The 19,224-nt window shown below is 35.2% G+C and overlaps 2 protein-coding genes and 1 non-coding gene across 3 annotated transcripts; 2 read left to right on the top strand and 1 right to left on the bottom strand.

The window, feature by feature from the left end:
* Positions 1 to 813: 813 nt before the first annotated feature.
* LOC107821946 (uncharacterized) lies at positions 814 to 3,015 on the bottom strand. Its single transcript, XM_016648421.2, has 3 exons — positions 2,529 to 3,015; positions 1,847 to 1,962; positions 814 to 1,303 (listed from the first exon to the last, which is right to left on the bottom strand). The coding sequence occupies exons 1-3, from the start codon at positions 2,694 to 2,696 to the stop codon at positions 982 to 984; spliced, it is 606 nt and encodes a 201-aa protein (XP_016503907.1). The 5' UTR covers positions 2,697 to 3,015; the 3' UTR covers positions 814 to 981.
* Positions 3,016 to 11,285: 8,270 nt separating this feature from the next.
* Positions 11,286 to 11,483, top strand: LOC142164526 (U2 spliceosomal RNA). Its single transcript, XR_012695287.1, has one exon. It is a non-coding gene; the product is annotated as a U2 spliceosomal RNA (small nuclear RNA).
* Positions 11,484 to 13,621: 2,138 nt separating this feature from the next.
* On the top strand, positions 13,622 to 16,478 carry LOC142163792 (uncharacterized). The gene is made up of 5 exons (XM_075220931.1): positions 13,622 to 13,967; positions 14,140 to 14,263; positions 14,494 to 15,044; positions 15,220 to 15,830; positions 16,035 to 16,478. The coding sequence occupies exons 1-5, from the start codon at positions 13,622 to 13,624 to the stop codon at positions 16,476 to 16,478; spliced, it is 2,076 nt and encodes a 691-aa protein (XP_075077032.1).
* The last annotated feature ends 2,746 nt before the right edge of the window (positions 16,479 to 19,224 follow it).

The raw sequence follows: 19,224 nt of genomic DNA, 5'->3' as shown, positions 1-19,224 counted from the left end.
TTTCACAAAATTCAACAAATGTATTTTGTACTTTTTTATTCAGAAGTTTTTAAGACAAAACACTTCTTGAACTTTTTTTTAGCGAGAAAAATGTCCTTTTTAACATAAATTTTCAATATCGTGCGGATATACTACAGAGCTCATCTTATTTTAACATAAATTTGCCTGTAACGAGATAATAGATATTTAATGAAATAATTGAGATACATACAAATTGAGCAAACATCATCACTAAAAAAGGGAGAACTAAACAAACATAACCCCACCCTCCCACCCCTCACCCGTGGCTCTCCCAAATCCCAATCCACCAAGGCACCAACGCGTGGCGGAGCTAGGGAGCGCCAAAGTCTATTTGAACTCTCTTCGTCAGAAAATTATATCGTTTATATAAGATATACAAAATATTTATGTATGTATACATATGGGATTTGAATTTTCTTGGCTTCTCCGCATGTTTAAATGTTTACTTTATTTTTGAATCTCTTAGTGGAAATTCTGGCTTTGTCACTGCCGCCAACTATTACATTCCAGTGGAGGATAGGGGGAAGGCTGACTAAAAAGTTTGTGTTGGTAGTTGCTTGTGAATTTATGAACTAAAGTGATGTGTGGCCTTGGCAACTTCCTTGATTTTTTTCTCTCTATATTTTTGGCAAATGAACTAGTTTTCCTTTATTTGAAGAAATTACTTAGTAGGGATGGTACTCATGGTTGAGAATTTTAATCACAACTCACAATTTTTTATACGGAAACAATCTCATTACCTTTACAAGATAGGAGTAAACTTGTGTGTATAGTGTCCTGTCAAGACCTTGTGAGACCATAATGAGTATGTTGTTGTAATAATTTTTTCCCACATACATGATTTCTTGAAAAACCAAATAGTCTATAGGCTTAATTACAAGAAACCTATTGTCTATTTGTACATTTCTTGGGCACATATACAAGGTGAAAGAGACAGATGCAATTTCTCATTTCTCCAAATTATGGAGTAGTACTAGTCAAAATTGCCATTCTACAACATGGACAATGTGCATTAGACTCTAGCCATGGCACCAAACACTTAGAATGGAATTTGTGGGCACATTGCAATTGCATTAGGTTATCACCAATCTTAAATTGGTCCAAGCAAATAGCACATTCATCTTGTTCTGAAGATTTCCAAATCATCTTTGCCCAATTGAACTTCTTTGATCCACTCTTCTTTAGTCCAGAAAACACTTCTTGTTGCAATTTATCCACACCCAACTTTGGCCTATTCTCCACCATTCCATGCCTTTGGTTTTGTTGTCCATTATTGACACTCCTGAATTTAATAACACAGAAAGAAAAACACAATCAGTGAGATGAGAATAAAGTGTCAAACATATGGTTGGAATTGCAAGTTAGAACTAATATAGTTTTCCTAAAAGATTTAAGGTATATATACTGACAGAAATTTATTTTAAATTATTAGTGTAATTAATCTGTTATTTTGGTTTCGATCTTCTTTTTATCTTGTTATTCCTCCTACTTGTCGTTCCGTTACTTCTTTTTCATCCTTTCTTAAGCCAAGGGTCTACCAGAAACAACCTCTCTGTCTTTCTATGGTAGAGGTAAGACTGCGTACATCTTACCTTCCCCATACCTCACTTGTAGGAACTCACGAGGTTTGTTGCCGTGTAGTTTAATATGTGATGGCAGGTTAGTACATTTTTACCATGTTAGCCATTAATATTTATCACAGAGATATACTTGTAATTGCCTCATAAATAATCTAATTGCATAAACACTTTTTACACCTTCATATAACTTTAAAACTCTTTGTTAACATGAGCCTATATCAAGAAAGGAGAAGTGAGCTTTTCACCTCTTATTTTTTGATTTCCATTGGGCACTAAGCCTCTCATCCAACCTTTGCCTGGCTTCTCTGGCAGCTTCACCTAGTTTCTCATCTTGGTATGCTTGGCTTGTTGCGCCCCTTTGCTGTTAATTCAATTATGCAAAGAAAAAACACAAGAATTAGTGCCTATTATAGTAACAATTAAGCTTCAATCACTAGTAAATTTGAATTTATGAATCCTAATTGTCTGTGTCGCTTCATTTAAATTTATTCTACTCTTATATTAATATGTGGACTATCTACATCATACCTTTTAATTACGGACTTTTCTCCAATCCTGCATGAACGCGAGATGCTTCATATGACAGAACGTCCTTTTTTCACTCTTATATCATTATCATGTCATTACATCCAGAAAAAAATCCTAATAATGGTAGATGAAAATTTAAAGGGCAGCCCGATGTTAAGGAATATTGCGTTCACGCATGGTCTAGGGAATGGCCGCACCCCCAAAGGGTGTGATGGGTGCGATGTAGACAGCCTAACCTAATGCAAACATTAATGGTTGCTTCCGCGTTTCGAATATGTGACCTATAGGTCACACGAAGATAATTTTACTATTGCTCCAAAGTTCCTTCTGATCTAGAAAAAAATTTGCCTATGCAAAATTAATACACAAAACAAACGTGGAGGGAGTATTAGTATATACCTTAGAAGAGCTTGAGTTGAGAGGGTATTCATGGCTACTAGTGTAGAGACAAAAAGAAGACCTTCTTGTGGATGAAAAGCCAAAGGTATGAGAAGAATCTAACCATCCACTACTTTGATGAAACCTCCTTCTTCTAGCACATTCAACCCCAGGAAGCATGCCTGCCATTTGTATACACAAAACTCAAGAGGAAAGGGAGAAGGAAACAATTGTGAAAAACCAAAATCTACAACTATATAGTCCTAATTAATTAAGTAGTATATTCAATTTTTCAAGAAAAAATGAAGGAGAAAGAGGCAATCATTTATCTCCCCATAGATTCTGTATAAATTAGCAAGAGTTAGTTTCCTTCCTTATTAGTAACTTAAAAACTTGTGTCAATGTTATGTTTTTGTTGTTTTATAATGATAGAAAAGACCACTCCCGAATGCAGAAGTTTCTTTGAAAGTGAGACTTTTAATTTATTAATTTGAGTCTTCAAAAAAGTGGGCCAAAAATGAAAGTTTTGGACTAAAGTTATTAGGCATACGGAAGAGGGTCCCTACCAGTAATTTCATTCATTTTTTGATAAGCTCTCATTTTCAGCTTCACTTTCCTATTTTCATCTGTCTTTCGCTTAAACAGAAGGTGATCCTTGTACCCAAGGTTAAAGTTGTTTTCGTGTAATTTTTATGTCATGGCTTCGAACCGTGGAATCAGCCACTAATGCTTGCATTAGGGTAAACTGCCTACATCACACCTCTTGCGTTCGACCTTTAACCTGATCTTGCGTGAATGCTAGAGGCGGAGCCAAAATTTGAAACTTATGGGTTTAGTATTCTAATTATTTTAAGTTATTGGATTCTAAATTAATAATTTGTCCATAATTCAATAATTTTTTAAGACAAATATATAGTTTGGATAAAATTACTAGGTTCAGTCGAACCCGTATCCAAAAGGCTAATTCTACCTATAATGAAAGCGAGATACTTTCTGCACTATGCTGCACTTTTTTTACTTTAGGAAGGGCATGACCTTTTCTTTTTCTCTCTTTTTATAAAAAAAATTCCCCTTGCACTCTTCTTTTTCTTATAAATTTGACAAACAATCTAGATTATATTAGATAAAGGGTAAAAGAAAAAAAACATATAAATGTAACAATTCTATCATTAAACTATCCGTTGGAAATTGGGAGAGGATAAACACTCATGATAGCTAAGCATTTATAAGGGATTTTTCTAACTCAGGATAAGGAAGGGTAAGGCATCTAAGAATAAGGCAGGTAGACCCATACTCAGGCAAGAAAGAAAGTCTCTTACAGAAAAGGCAGGAAGAAGAGGCCCTCGCTCTACAGGAAACCTAATAGAATGGGCTACTTCTTAAGGTGGAATGGACCACTTATCATAGAAGAATCTTTCTTACATCGATTACTGACTATACGGACAAGGCAAGTCAAAGCAAAGCCGATGCACCTGATACGACTAAAAAAGCGTGGGCCACAGGTCGCACATAAGCCGCCGGGTCGCACGACAGAAGAACACCCAACATAAAGATGCACACTCCTCCATGTGAAATATTCATCTTCATAGGAGCTTTTTGATAGTAGTCGTGACCAACAGCCATCAGCTCTCGGCTTGTTGGTAAGGTGAGAGCTTCAAGCCCGATTTCAGGTGGCGCACCCTCCACACAAGCACCGCCCGACGAAGGGGGGACGGGGAAAGCTACAGGCCCAAAACCTTCGACCCTTCTTTTCCGATAGATCCTCGACTAGAGAACGATTGAAAAAGAAAAGATAATTACAACAAGTAAGAATAAAAGCAAGATGAAATAAGATTGAATCCAAGAATGCAGTCAAACTCTATATAGTAATAGCCATCTATGGATAAAATATATCATACTAACACTAATGCTAGTGAACTGAGTAAGACAAAGAAAAATGCTCGACTACCTACGAACCTTCTACCCTAATCTTTGACCTCCACACCCTTCTCCCTAGGGTCATGCCCTCGATCAGCTCCAGTTGCGCCATGTCCCGCCTAATAACCTCTCCCCAAGACTTCTTAGGCCTACCTCTATCCCTCCTGCTACCCACCGAGGCTAACCAATCGCACCTTCTAAATGGGGATTCTATACTTATCCTCTTAATATGCCAGAATCATCTCAACCTCGCCTCTCGCATCTTATCCTCCACAGGAGCCACTCCCATCTTTTCCCGAATAACTTCATTCCCAATCTTATCCAACCGGGTATTCCAACACATCCACCTCAACATCCTTATCTCAGCTACTTTTAGCTTCTGGGTATGAGAGTTCTTGACCGGCCAACACTCTGCTCCATACAACATAGTCGGTCTAACTACAACCTTGTAGAACTTACCTTTAAGTCTCAGCGGTACATTCTTATCACAGAAGACACCGGAAGCGAACCTCTGCTTCATCCATCCTGCTTTGATACAGTGGGTGACATCTTCATCAATCTCTCCATTACCTAGTCTTATAGATCCAAGATACTTGAAACTACCTCTCTTGGGGATGACTTGCGTATCAAGCCTCACATCCATATCCCTTTCTGGGTACCGTTGCTAAACTTGTACTCTAAGGATTTCGTCTTGGTCCTGCTTAACTTCAAACCCTTAAACTCTAGGGTCTGCCTCCAAACAGCCTCTCATTAACATCACCCCGTATCTAGTCAATTAAGAATATATTATCAACAAATAACATACACCATGACACCTTTGCTTGAATGTGTCTCGTCAATGCATCCATCACCAAGGAAAATAGGAATAGACTAAGAGCTGATCTCTGGTGCAACCCCATCATAACCGGATAGTGTTCTGAGTCTTCTCCCGCTGCCCTAGCCCGAGTCTTAGCTTCATCATACATGTCCTTAATCACCCTAATGTAGGCTACTGGGACCCTTTTAGCCTCCAAGCATCGCTAGAGCACCTCTCTCGGGACTTTGTCATATGCTTTCTCTAGGTCAATGAATACCATGTGCAAGTCCTTCTTCATCTCCCTATACCGCTCTACCAATCTCCTCACAATGTGAATGACCTCCATAGTCAAACGCCCCGGCATAAAACCGAACTGGTTCTCATAAATAGACACATTATTCCTCACCCTCACTTCAACCACCCTCTCCCAAACATTCATAGTATGGGCAGCTTAATCCCCCTATAATTATTGCAGCTTTGGATATCACCCACAAGTATTTCATCTGGCCCGATAGCTCTACCCCTGTGCATCTTACGCATAACCCCCTCGGCCTCTTGCCTGTATAGATTTTTGTCCCCTTCTTTGGCCCTAAGCTCTTTATACAAATGCACAGATGCCGCAGTCTTAGCCACAATAACTGCTAACTACGCCTCCTTCTTAGCCCTCTTAAACCCTTCCATGTTCATCCTCTTCGCCTCATCATCCATGCTCTCTATAAGTGTACGCCATTTCCTTGGTGTCCACTTTCTCTTGTACCTCCTCATCTACCACCAGTCACCTTTGTGGCCGCTAGAGAAACCTTTCGAGACCCCTAACACTTTTCTCACAGCTACTCTAATACACTCCGCTGTCGTGGTCCACATACAGCTTGCGTCCCCACTCCTCCTCCATGCTCCCATAGCCAACAACTCCCCCCCAACTCATGCGCTTTGTCACTAGTCAAAGCACCCCATATTATCCTGGGTTGACCACACACGAACCTCTTCCTCACGATCACTAAGTCCATCATCATTAATCTATGCTGATTCGTGAGGTTCTCGCTTGGTATAACCTTGCAATCCATGCACAGACTCCTATCGCACTTCTGGAGGAGTGGATAATCAATTTGAGTCTTGGCCAACGAACTCAGAAATGTAGCCAAGTGCTTCTCCCTTTTCGGAAAATACAAGTTGGCGATCACCAAATCAAGGGCTTTAGCACAGTCTAACAACGAAGTACCTCCTCCGTTCCTAACTCCAAAGCCAAAGCCGCCATGCACGTCGTCATACCCCTAGATATCGCCCCAATGTGACCATTGAAGTCCCCTCTTATGAGTAACTTCTCGGTGAGCGGAATGCCACGTACCTACCCGTCAAATTCTTCCCATAAGCACATCTTAATCTCCTCATCCAAACCCACTTGAGGAGCGTAAGAACTAATCACATTTAAAGTAGATCCTCCCACAACCAGCTTAATATCCATCAGCCTGTCGTTCACCCTCCTAACTTTTACCACTAGCTCCCTAAGATCCTTCCAACCAAGATACTTACCCCATTCTTACTCATCTCGCATGCTGATACCCACAATTTAAACCCATCAGCATCTCGAGCCTTCGAATCCACCCATCTAGTCTCCTGGACACAAGCTATGTTGATCTTCCTCTTCTGGAAGATCTTCGCTAACTCTATAGACTTTCTCATCTTTTATATGTATCATAATATAATTTTAGATTTTTATTGTACATTCCTACAATTATTTCTCCATTTATGAGTTAAGTAACTTCATGTACTCCAGATGAAATTGGTTATGTGTACACTATACTGTGATATTACTATATTTTATTTATAGACGATCTAATCTAATAATCATTTCAGGTGCGTTTGATGTGTTGTAAGTTATTTTCAAAAAAATCATTCTCCATTACTTCTCTAACTTATAGCCGTTTGGCCAAGCTTCTAAAATCAGCTTTTTTGAAAAATACTTTTCTCAAAAATACTTTAAAAAAAAGTGTTTTTGGTGAGAAGTAATTTGTGTTTGGCTAATTAATTAGAAAAACACTTTTGAGCAGTAATTAGTGTTTGACCAAGTTTTTGAAAACTGCTTCTAAGTGTATTTTTCTCAAAAGTGCTTCTCAGAAAAGTGCTTTTGGAGAGAAGCTACTTTTTTCTTCTTCTCCAAAACTGCTTCTACTTCTCCTCAAAAGCAGTTTTTTTCCTTCCAAAAGCTTGGTAAAACACCTCAATTTCTTGCCAAAAGTGCTTTTGCCTTGATATCATTCATTTTTAATCGTTCTTGTATTTTAATTATGTTTTTTTACCTATAAGCCATGTGTTCAAGCTGTGAAAACAGTCACTAATACTTATATTAGAATAGACTATCTAGATCACATTTTTTGAAGTGCGATCCTTTTCTATATCTTGCGTGAACGCGAGATACTTTGTACACTAGGTTGCATTTTTATGGGTTTTAGACTGAAAAATTACATCATCTTTTGTGTTTCCTTTCTTGTAGCTTAACAAACTTACCAGACAAGAAGTGGCTAGACAAAGCGAGACACTTGACTAACCTAACGACCAAACATTATCATCGACCAACTGTACACATGATGAATAGACATGTGTTGTGTCGTTGAGTAATTAAAATATGAACAAGGAAAAATATAACAAAGAAAATCTCATTAAAAAGTTTTTCAAATTAGACCCATTACTTTTAATGAATATTATGCGACATGAATTTGAATTAAAATAACCTCTCTATTCCAGGGTCGGGGTAAGGTCTGCGTACACACTACCCTCACCAGGCCTCACTAAATGAAATTATACTGGATTGTTGTTGTTTATAATATTCATTAAAAGAAAAATATTTCCTACTTAAAAGGTTTTTTGTTCTTAAATATCCGAGCTCTGATTATGTATTATGGATTCTATTTAAATTTGGTCAGTCATTTCATAGTAAACCACTTATTTTGTATGACCAAATTTTCGTATGAAAAATTGGTCAATGGTCATTTATTTACTTATAAACTTATAGTCTAGGCCAGTCTTCATTATTCTAATCGGTATGATCAAAGTTGAGATTACGTAATAAAAGATACTATATTTAAATAAAAGAGCTGCTCTGTCAAAATCTAATAAAATATAAAGGCTGTCAATTAAGAAAATAAAAATTGGAGAAAAGGATATGCTATAACCTTTTAGAAAGATTTAAAGTATATGAAACCTTTTCTCTTTAATAAAAAAAAAAAAAAAATTAACCAAAAAAAAAAAGCAAATTATTAAAGGGGTTAGGTAATTTAGGTGATGGTTTGCAGAAAAAATAGGTTGTTTTATTCTTTTGTAGGAAGGTGAGATTGGTTTTAACGATTGATTAGAAAGAAAAAGTTGGCAAAATTCCTAATTCAGTTTGTAATATTTCGTTTCTCATACTTAAATGGGATTTGAATTTTATCTCTCCTGTTTTTTCCCTATTACATTGGAGATTTTTTTTTTTAAAAAAAAAAAAAGAGTAAGGAGGAAAACTCAATTAAGAGCCCGTTTGGCTTAGCTGATTTAAGCAGCTGATAAACATTAGGTGCTGAAAAGCACTTTTAAGTGCTGAAGCTGATTTAAAAAATAAGCAGTTATGTGTTTGGATAAAAGTGCTGAAATTAATAATAAGCAGCTGAAGAACTGGGTATACGAAGAGTTTTGTTTAAAAAGAATTATTTTAGGGTTAGAATAGTAAATATTTTGGTCAAACCTAAAGTGCTTATAAGCTTAAATTTGATAAGTTGGGGGAGACCAACTTTATGGCTTTTGACTTATAAGCACTTTTAATTTTACCAAACGCGTAGATAAGCTAAAAAGTGCTTATAAGCCAGTTTGACCAGCTTATAAGCTTAGCCAAACACCCTCTAAGGATTGCGCGGAATATTCAATTTATGTCGAAGCATCTTTTACAAAACTTGAATTTCTAGCTGTGGCATGCACAACCTTCTTTTTGAAGTCGATTTACATATTAGCAAAAAAAAAAAGAAAAAAAAAAGTCGATTACCTTACGATAAATAAATTAGGACAAAAGAAAGAGGATTATGTGATTCTATAGAAAATAAATTCAACGGAAATAATTATTGACATACGGTTTGAGCAGTTTTTTTCTCATTTTTTTTCTTCTTACTCGTGTAGTTTATTATTCTGACAGATTTTGCTCTATAGTTAATGGCTGAGAAAATCAAAACTTACAAATTATTTCGAGACATTGTTCCCTAGTTAACTTACTTTATTTCTTTTAAAAAAAATATAATTAATTAATCTCCCTATAAGTTAGAATAATTGATTCTAAAGGACCTCAATAATTGTTGTTTATGCAATTGTGAGCTGTATATTCTTACAAATTTGATGTGGGGCTCATGAATATAATGGTGTCAAATCATAATGCAATTGACATAGATTTGTACACTCAAGATAATGAAAAGGCTAAAAGATATCGTCAGCTATATTTGTACTATTAGGAACTTGAAATAAGATTAATTAAATGGAAAATCTGTTCTTTTTACTTTTTTTTTTTATTTCATGATTTTCGTGACAAAGAATGAAAAAAAATGGAGTAGAGCTGGTATCAGACATTTTAGCGGTGGCGGATATATTATAGAGTTAATGAGTTCAACCGAACTCAATATTTTTGACATAATATATATATATATATATATAAGTGAAAAATTATTTAAAAAATATTAAATTTTGAACTTATAATTTCGAAAGTATGATTGATTCATTGGTACGAACATAAAGATCGAACACATCAAATTTGAATGATCTTACCATATTGTCCAATAACTATCGCACTTTAAAAATAGTACTATTTGAATATCATGCCCTTTTATAATTTACAATTAAGAATGATATTTTTAGATCTCTTATGTGTAAAAGATGAATCTCTTATATATAAAAATAAATTTCTCATATATATAAAAAAATAGAGATAGGGTCAAAATTAAAAACAAATTTCTAAAGTGTCACACCAATAAAAATAGTACTGTCGCAAATTAATGCGCTTGCATAAAGTGCATATCGCATTTTCAGTCCTTACGTTAACTATTATGATTTTCAGAAAAATTAACAAAATCTTTGCTTTTCTCTTTTTAATCTTCTTATCTTTACTTTTCTTTATCCATGAAAGTAGTGATATGGAAACATAAAGAGCTAGATGTAAAGTTCATCCATAAATAAATTAGGACAATAAGAAAAGAAGAAAAATCAATAAGAACATTAGTTCATCTTCATTATTTGTCATTCTGACGTACGAGAAAATTTATTGCATACACTAATTTATCAGCATCCGGTATTGTTCATACACCATTTATCACATATTATCAGGGGCGGACCCACATTGTTTCAAGCAGGTTCAATTGAACCCGCTTCGCTAAGAAATTACACTATGTATATTGCTAAATTATACTTGAAACAGTAAAACGTATAGAATTAAAAGTGAAATTCACTTTCTATTTCACTTTATTTTTATCTTGAAATCAATAAATATTATTCTACAATTTTACCTACTTCAAAACTTAATCTATCTACAAAGTGAATTTTGATTGTTTCGGTCTTAAATTTTGATAAAACATGAAGTATGTTTGTTTAAATTATTTAAGAAAAAAAAAGTGATCAAACCCTACGTGTTTTACCCGACTTTACTTATATGAATAGCCACCGCCATCTTTTAATGAACCCACTTATATAAAATTCCAGGTCTGTCGCTGCATGCCATACTTAAATGATATGTATTCTTACTTTATTTTTTACTGTTACACTTAAATTACTTAGCTTGGCATAAATATCTGGGGTAAGTATTTACCATGGTTGGTAGAACAGACTTTCAGAGCATAACTTTTTTCTTTCTGGCTGAAATTTCTCTTGTCCATTAAATCAACATGAAATTATAAGCTTTGCATAAGGTGAGAAGAATTAGTTGTTTCCTTTTTTCCCTGCAGGCAAGTAAAAAGCACATTACATAAAATTCTCCAGCCTAGAATCCCACATCGAAAGCTAACAAAAGCCAGAAAGGAGAGAACTAATATAAATGCTGACGGCCGTGCACGAGCTAAAGCATACCTTTCTCGGCCTTTTGGCTAAGATCAAGTGTAGTATCTGTTCTTATTAGTTTAATATCTGATATGTGAGTTATTGACTCACACGATATTAACTTAATTTTTTTAGGGGGAGGGTTCATTAAGGTAGCTTGCTACCTGGACACCTTCGTGTGTCGTTTTGGTGTTGCACTACAACCAAAGCCTGGCGCACCCCACCAAATCTAATCCAAATTTTGCACGACCCTTGCCTTATATTTGCGTAATTAGTGTATTTGACATTATATTTCGATGATCTGACTTTTTAATTATTACTTCTCCAGGCAATGTTGATTATCCATTTTTATTTTTATAATACGTGTGCATCGCTAAAAAAATGAGAAAAATAAAAAGTAGAAAAAAAGGTATTGTAAGTGATAATTGATGCATGGGTGTCAAAGATCAATTCTAATAGTAAAAAATATGTACATAATGTCACACCCCTTTTCTAGCCCTTCAAATAATAATAGTATGTGTATGGGTCAAAAAGACCCGCAAGACAAAGATGCTGCCATCGGACTTAGTTTTTCCTTGTAATAATCTAAGTCCTTTTCATTGTAATCATAGACTAGTTTTCATCATTTTCATTTCAGTGTGCTTCTACAGCTTTATTAGGACTAGTCTTGTAATGTTGGTTTATTTTTTTTAAGCATTATTAAGGGGGACCAAACAATCAAACATTTCAATCAGCATTTTCTGGTGTCTCTCCCCTCGACACCACATCATTGTAATCATCATTTTCAGTCATCAATAAAATCATCATCAGCATTCAAAACCCAATTCTCTCTCAGCTTCCGCAATTGCTCACGACATTGGTTTTCCCGCACGGCACTGACAATCTAGTCTAGCGTGCGGCGAGGACCTCATTGGCGAACAGCAACCGCACTGACATCGGTTGCTTAGCCTTACGTTGCCCTTCCAAAGATCATCAGGAAGGCGTTGCGTAACAGTTACTTAGAATTGATTTTTTCGGTGTTCCAAAGTCACCATTTATTTGGATCCCTAGTCAAAGAAAGGTTTGACTCTATTTTAATCGGTCCGCGAAAACAAAGTTCGGGTAAGGAATTCTGTTGACCGGGAAGAAGGTATAAGGCATTCCCCGAGTCCCGTGGTTCTAGCACGGTCGCTTTATTGACTTTAACTTGGCTTGAATTAATTTTGGACAAACTGTGATTTATATTATTTTCATGTTTTACCTATCCTCTTTTATCTCTTGATTATTAGAAAAAATTAAAGAATATTTTTGAATAATAAGATGTCATAACCACACTACGCAAGCGAATGCGTGATCAACGAAATTTATTATTTAGTCATAACGGCGCTACGCAAGCGAATCCGCAGTCATGACAGACGATTGTTAGCACGTCATTTACTTTTGAAAAATTACTGCAATTGTGTTGGAGGAAACATTAACCCTCTTTTTTTAGAAAATTTATTAAATATCACTACCACGCTACGCAAGCGAATCCGTGATTATGACAAAAGATTTATAAATTAATTAAAACTATTGAATATGACATGAAATTTGGTGAATTAACTTATTAAAAGTTAAGCGTCACGCTACACAAGTGAGTCCGTGAAGTTAAAGCGCGCCTACTATTTGCCTAACGTTTAAATTAATTAAAGGGAAACTAGTTAATTAAAATAGTAGAAAAATCTGATATTATTATTATTATTATTATTTCGAGCTTTATAGTTGGAAAAAATTATGCAAATAAATGTTGGACCAACTTTATCTATTTTAAAAGAAATGAGTCAACTTCTTGTTAAAAAAAAAATGGGCCAGCTTGTATGTAGCTTTTGGGCTGCTGGAATTTATTATTAAAATGGGCCAAGAAATGAATTTCAATTGGCCCAATACTATATAGAAGAAGGGATTTTTACCTATCTATACCATATATCAAATCTTATTACCAAAAATGTTCATAATTTGTTATTTACCCATGTAGTCCACACTTTTACTACAAATTATATACCAATCCAAAAATAGGTAGATTTTGCCATTAAAAAGGCCCTAAAATGAAGGCACCAGATCCGATGTGATTCTGTCAAGGATTTTATTCGAATTTTGAAACTGAAGGAGATCTCTCTTCCTGATGAAGACACCAGTTGCGTAATTCTCTCCTTCCTCAACAGAAAGAGATCTCTGTTGATATCAGCTACAACAAAAAACGCAATCAAATTGTACAATTACTGAAGAGAGACTATATCTGTTCTTCGTCTCAAATTGTACAAAATTGCTCTTCGTCGATATCAGTACTCAAATTGTAGAAACTATATCTGTTCTTCGTCTTTTTTCCTATCAACTACACGAAATCATGTCAAAAATCCCAATAATGCTGAAATCGAATGGTAATTGGGATAACTATGGCAGATTTAGAGATTTTGAAGTTGATGCCATTGTGGTAGATGATAATGCAAACTACGGAATTCTCAGTTCTACAATTGCAGAACAATTATCGATTGATACATCGGATAAAATTATAGAAATCAAATACATTGTGAACGAGAATTGTCCTCCAATGGAGATTAGGAATGATATGGGGGTTCGTGCTTACATGGAAACCAAAAAGGAGAATAAAAACTTAGGTTCGTATCCTTTATGTATAAGCGTAAGAGATTTCAATATGGAATTGGCAATCAACAATGAAAGTACCAGTGCAGGTATGTTTGATTCGACATTGCAGAGAGTTATGGTGTTACTATGTTATCTACAATATTACTACAATTACCTACAATTAAACTACAAAGCTCACATAGTACTGAAAAGGATAAAGCAATGTTGCTTTCAAAATTATCTACATAGAAACTACATTTATGAATTTATTGTTTGCAGGTTCGTCTGGATCCCTAAACTTACTTGAATTTCCATCCTCACCAGCTATAGAGGAATATCAAAGTAAAATAATAACTGAATCTACGCAAACATATATTGAAGAAGGACAAGTTTATCAGGACAAGTAAACAGTAGCTGCTGCAATGAAGAATTATTCAGTGATGCACAAGTTCCAGTTCAGAGTAAAAAGATCTAGTCATAGAAGGTATGCAGTTATTTGTGGATAATATATCAGCAAAATCAGTGTATGATTGAAGATAGGTGGGTTTTATAAATTGTAGTTAAATTGTAGTCAGTTTGTAGTTAATTGTAGTTTTTTCATAAATTTGTGTAAATATTGTATTTCTTTTGTAGCTACTGGCTTATATGTGTTGCTGAAAGCTATAAATGGCATTTCAAGGCAACGTCAATTAATGATTCGGCAATGTTCAAGATAAGAAGTTTCAGCCGTCAACACACATGCTGCCTAATGGACGAAACATTCATACAACGCAAACGTACTGCAGCAGTACTTGGTAGCATGGTCGTTCCAAAGTATTGTGATCCTAAGACTGTTTACACACCAAAGGACATACAAACTGACATGTTATCCGAACATGGACTGAACCTAAGCTACATGCAAGCATGGAGAGCAAAGGAAAAAGCTTTACAGTTTTTGAGAGGGAATCCGTGTGACTCCTACAACAAATTACCCAAATATTTTTATATTCTTGAGAAGAATTATCCTTGTTCTGTTGTTAAATTGAAGAAGGCAGCAGATGATTGCTTCTTATACGCATTTGTTGCTCTTTGTACATCAATAAATGGTTGGCAACATTGTAGGCCGGTAGTAGTGGTTGATGGGACATTCTTAAAGTCAGCCTACAGGGGGATTATGCTGACAGCAAGCACCATGGATGCAACAGGTAAATAATGGAATAATTTTGTACTTATTTTGTAGACAGTCTTTAAAATGCAGTTAAATTGTAGTTATGTTGTAGTTATTTTGTAGTTATATAAAAGAATGTAGTTAACATGTCTATATTTCTCAATATATATTGTAGTTGTTATTTAATCATATTTTATGTCTTAAAAATGTAGGTACTATTTTTCCCTTGGCATATGCTGTGGTTGATTCTGAAAACGACGCGTCTTGGAAGTGGTTCTTTGAGCAATTCAAGGAGGCATATGGTGAAAGACCTTCAATGTGTGTTGTTTCAGATAGGCATGAGAGTATACTGAAGGCAACATCAGTTGTCTATCCGGGATTGGCACACTACTCTTGCATGTGGCATATATGGACAAATATAAGGTCAAAATTCAAGAAGGGACATCTACAATTACATGAATTGTACTTTGCTACAGCACGATCATACACTATGGATGAATTTAATGAAAGGATGTTGAAGATTGAAGAGGTAGACCTGCGTGTAAAGTCTTACCTATATGATATTGGCTATCATAGATGGTCAAGAGTACATGCAACGGTGAATAGAACTTTTACTATGATGTCAAACATTGCCGAGTCGTTGAATGCTGTAACAAAAGATGCAAGAGAGCTTCCAATATTTGATCTATTTGAGTATATGAGGACTCTTCTTGAACGTTGGACAAAAGAAAAGTTATCGAAGGCAAAGGGTACTTTCACATACCTTGGTCACAAATACAACAAAGAATTGGAAGACAACAGTACATTATCTCAGAAACTAAGGGTAAGATATTTTTTTTTGGTGCAGTAGAATCAAAAAAGTACTAGCTGCAGTGTTTCCAGATTGTAGTTAAACTGTGTTCAAATTGTCGGTAATAATAGTTTGTAGATGAGTTGTAATATATTTGTTGCTGATTTGTAGGTAAATTGTTGATAATCCATTTTAATGATTGATGTATTATTATTTCTGTTTGGTCTTCAATTGTAGGTGAGGGCTTCAACAGATCATATACATACTGTGTTAGATGGTGTGAAGCGGTACATTGTGTGTCTAGAAAACAAGAAATGTAGTTGTGGACAATTCCAACTTGATGAACTTCCATGTGCGCATGCTTTGGCAGTATTAAGGCATAGGAATGAAACATACGAAAACTATTGCTCTCCGTATTACACAAGGAAGAGTCTTCTGCTTACCTATGAAATGCCAGTAAATCCTCTTCCTGATGAAGGCAAATGGGATGTGCCACAACATATTTTGGATGAGGTAGTAAAGCCACCGGCAGGAGATAAAAGGCAGCCAGGGAGACCTCACAAGGAAAGATATAAAACATTTGATGAAATAAAGTCAAAGAAATACAAGGTGTCATGTGGCAATTGTGGAGGTGAAGGGCATAACAAAAGAACTTGCAAGAATGTGCCGAAAAAGAAATGAATATCATGTAGTTAGAATAGTTATTCAAAATAAATGTTAGTGAGCTCAAACTATCGGATTTTCTTGTGTAATTGTTTAAGTTTTTGAAGATGAATAAGAAGTATAAACATCAATTTGTGTATCTGCACTATTTATGTTTTTATGTATTCTGTCAAGCATCTAAAGTTGTCTTTTTTTTATAGAATAGTTAAACTTTAATATTTACTGTATACAAAAAAACTGATATTAATAAAGAATGCATTCAACGTAAATTGTATCCAGATTGTAGTGAATATGTAGTTTAACTATGTTAGAACTGTAGTCATGTTATTCATATGTAGAGGAGTTGTAGTTAAAATGTAGTTTGACGTAGTTTAAATGTAGATAAATTGAATTTTTTTGATAAACCTTGTTGATAAAAGATGGCTAAATTATTTATATGATTCCTGTATTTATTTTATCTTTCTGCTGTGTAACAAATGACAGTTATGTACAAATATTACTTGGCACTTGAAGGTATTTATAAAAATAACTTGAAGATTAAAGTCAAATTGTAAGACAAAGTTGTTGCTGTAAAAATGTAATCAGAGTACTCGAGTATAATGTAATCAACAAAAAGTGTTGTAGAAAACCAAAATGACATATTTCCTACATTGTTTTCCAATTCAACTACCAAATTTCACAGACCAAACTAGGAACACAATAGTCTATTTCTTCTTTCGTTGCACTCTAGTCCTCTCGTTTTTTGCCGGAGCACCCTTCCTCCTTGCTAGCCTGCCAGTAACCTCACTCTCACTGATTGACCCATCTTCTTGCTTCTTTGTTGCATAGTCCCACAGTAGAGCTCCATAGTGTCTACGGTGTTGGTCAATATCAGAAAGATCTTCCTTTGGGATTGCCAAATCTCCAAGGCTAACATACTCCGCAAATGCAGCCACAAATACACCACAATCGCTGCATAAGATGAGAATTTTTCATTATATAACAAATGATTAAAATAAAAAAATTAAACATATAGAAAGGGAGATTATTTTTTTACATTGAGCCTTCCTTTTGTTGTGGAATCTCAGCAACCATCCATTGTATGTCGAGAGGGTCCGTAACTGGTTTCTCGATGTATGCCTTTGTGCTCTTGAAGTTAATGTCTTTACGTTTACCATAGAAACCAGTGCATGACAAATACAAAGGGATAATGATTGAAAACTTGTCAACCAATGTCTCAACTGTTTTATGACGGTTTGCTCTCACCATGGAATCATAAACATAAAGTTGTCTGTCCTTTATGTCAAAAACTAGCAACAACCAATGGAAGTTCTCTACAAGGTTCACAGGTATGAGCACATAGTCAACAATATCCCAGGCAACATTAGCAAGAATTCTGTGCCCAAGAATATATTCTCCAACATCATCCTCGGGTTTAACAACCGAATACCTTTGTTCCGGTGGAGAACTTATGAACTTGTCATAGATTCTTTCAATCTTTGTCTTGAACAAGCAATCCGTGGTTGTGAACCTAGTATTATTGTTGTGGCCATATTTGCCTCTTTTTCGCAGATAATACATAATAACATCAATGTGCTGCCAAAATAGAATAAACATATACAATAAGGTACGGTGTAACCACACTTGTCTACAAAACAGCTACAGATTAACTACAATTTGAATTTATTAAAAACTCTAACAGATTGCTGCAAATTAGCTACACTATAACTACAGAAATATAACAGTTAGTCCAAGTACCTCACAAAATGTAATTTAATTGTAGTTTGTATGAACCATAGTGAACAAGTACTATATGTACAATTGACCCATCAGACTACAAAACAACTACACATTAACTATATTTATGCACTGTCTACATTTTTTCACTATACAGAGGAACAAATGAAACATACCACCTAACTTAAGGTCCCAATAATCAGCAAGTTCAACCTACAGTTAATATTAATAGACACAATCACAAGCTCAACAATATTACTACAAGGTAACTACAGTTGTGGTACACGGAGATTCCAAGTCAGTCAAAAGTACCAAAATTCCAGTTTGTACATACAATCATCATCACATATGATACATAAGGTCCATAAAAAGCAAAATTTCACAGCTGAGACATAAATATAGTAACATATATATGTTGTCTACAATATTACTACAATTACACATCATAGCTGAAAAATAAACTACAATTACACTACACAAGCTGAAGACAAAACAAATATTGTGAATGATTATGTTCTTTATACTTACTGTGTTATTGATGACTTGTCCGGGGTGAGCAAGGTCATAAAACCAGTCCTTCTTATCAATCTTTTCACAACCAAAATCCAACCAAGGCTTGATTTGGTTATCCTTCTTGGAAAAGTAATATTTCCTCCTGTAATAACAAAAAAAGATGATCAAATACAAAAAATTGACAAAATGAATTACAATTTTAAAGTATAAAAATGGTGAACAGACAGTGTAAAATGAAGCATTCATACCTCCTAGATACTTTATCACTACGAATGTATAACCAGTTGGTGAACCTTTCTGTCAATTCAGGATCTACATTTTCACCTATGACACTTGTGAAGGGGTGCTTGAGGTAAAAAAATTTAGGTCCAACAGATGTGCTGCCTCCAGAACTATACAAAGATGTGAAAGGTGATCGTGCATGTTTTCCCGGTTGCCTGGTTCTACCGGGATGAACAGGGGTTGATTCATCTCGTATGGGCTCGCCATACATGACCAACTGTGATAAGTTTTCTGGCAGCTCAAAGTCATCCAA

The sequence above is a fragment of the Nicotiana tabacum genome, chromosome 9 (assembly GCF_000715075.1).
Source record: "Nicotiana tabacum cultivar K326 chromosome 9, ASM71507v2, whole genome shotgun sequence".
Classification (NCBI taxonomy): domain Eukaryota; kingdom Viridiplantae; phylum Streptophyta; class Magnoliopsida; order Solanales; family Solanaceae; genus Nicotiana; species Nicotiana tabacum.
The sequence above is the reverse complement of the archived record's forward strand: the minus strand, read 5'-3'. Positions and strand labels throughout refer to the sequence as shown.

What these genes read in the sequence shown, in the direction of transcription:
- LOC107821946 (XM_016648421.2), bottom strand. Translation starts at nt 2,696, where the DNA reads ATGGCAGGCATGCTTCCTGGGGTTGAATGTGCTAGAAGAAGGAGGTTT. An exon ending in TCAACTCAAGCTCTTCTAAG is followed by an intron (nt 1,963 to 2,528) that starts GTATATACTAAT and finishes TTGAATTAACAG; the next exon opens with CAAAGGGGCGCAACAAGCCA. An exon ending in TGGAAATCAAAAAATAAGAG is followed by an intron (nt 1,304 to 1,846) that starts GTGAAAAGCTCA and finishes TATTAAATTCAG; the next exon opens with GAGTGTCAATAATGGACAAC.
- LOC142163792 (XM_075220931.1), top strand. Translation starts at nt 13,622, where the DNA reads ATGTCAAAAATCCCAATAATGCTGAAATCGAATGGTAATTGGGATAAC. An exon ending in GGACAAGTTTATCAGGACAA is followed by an intron (nt 14,264 to 14,493) that starts GTAAACAGTAGC and finishes TTTCTTTTGTAG; the next exon opens with CTACTGGCTTATATGTGTTG. An exon ending in CATTATCTCAGAAACTAAGG is followed by an intron (nt 15,831 to 16,034) that starts GTAAGATATTTT and finishes CTTCAATTGTAG; the next exon opens with GTGAGGGCTTCAACAGATCA.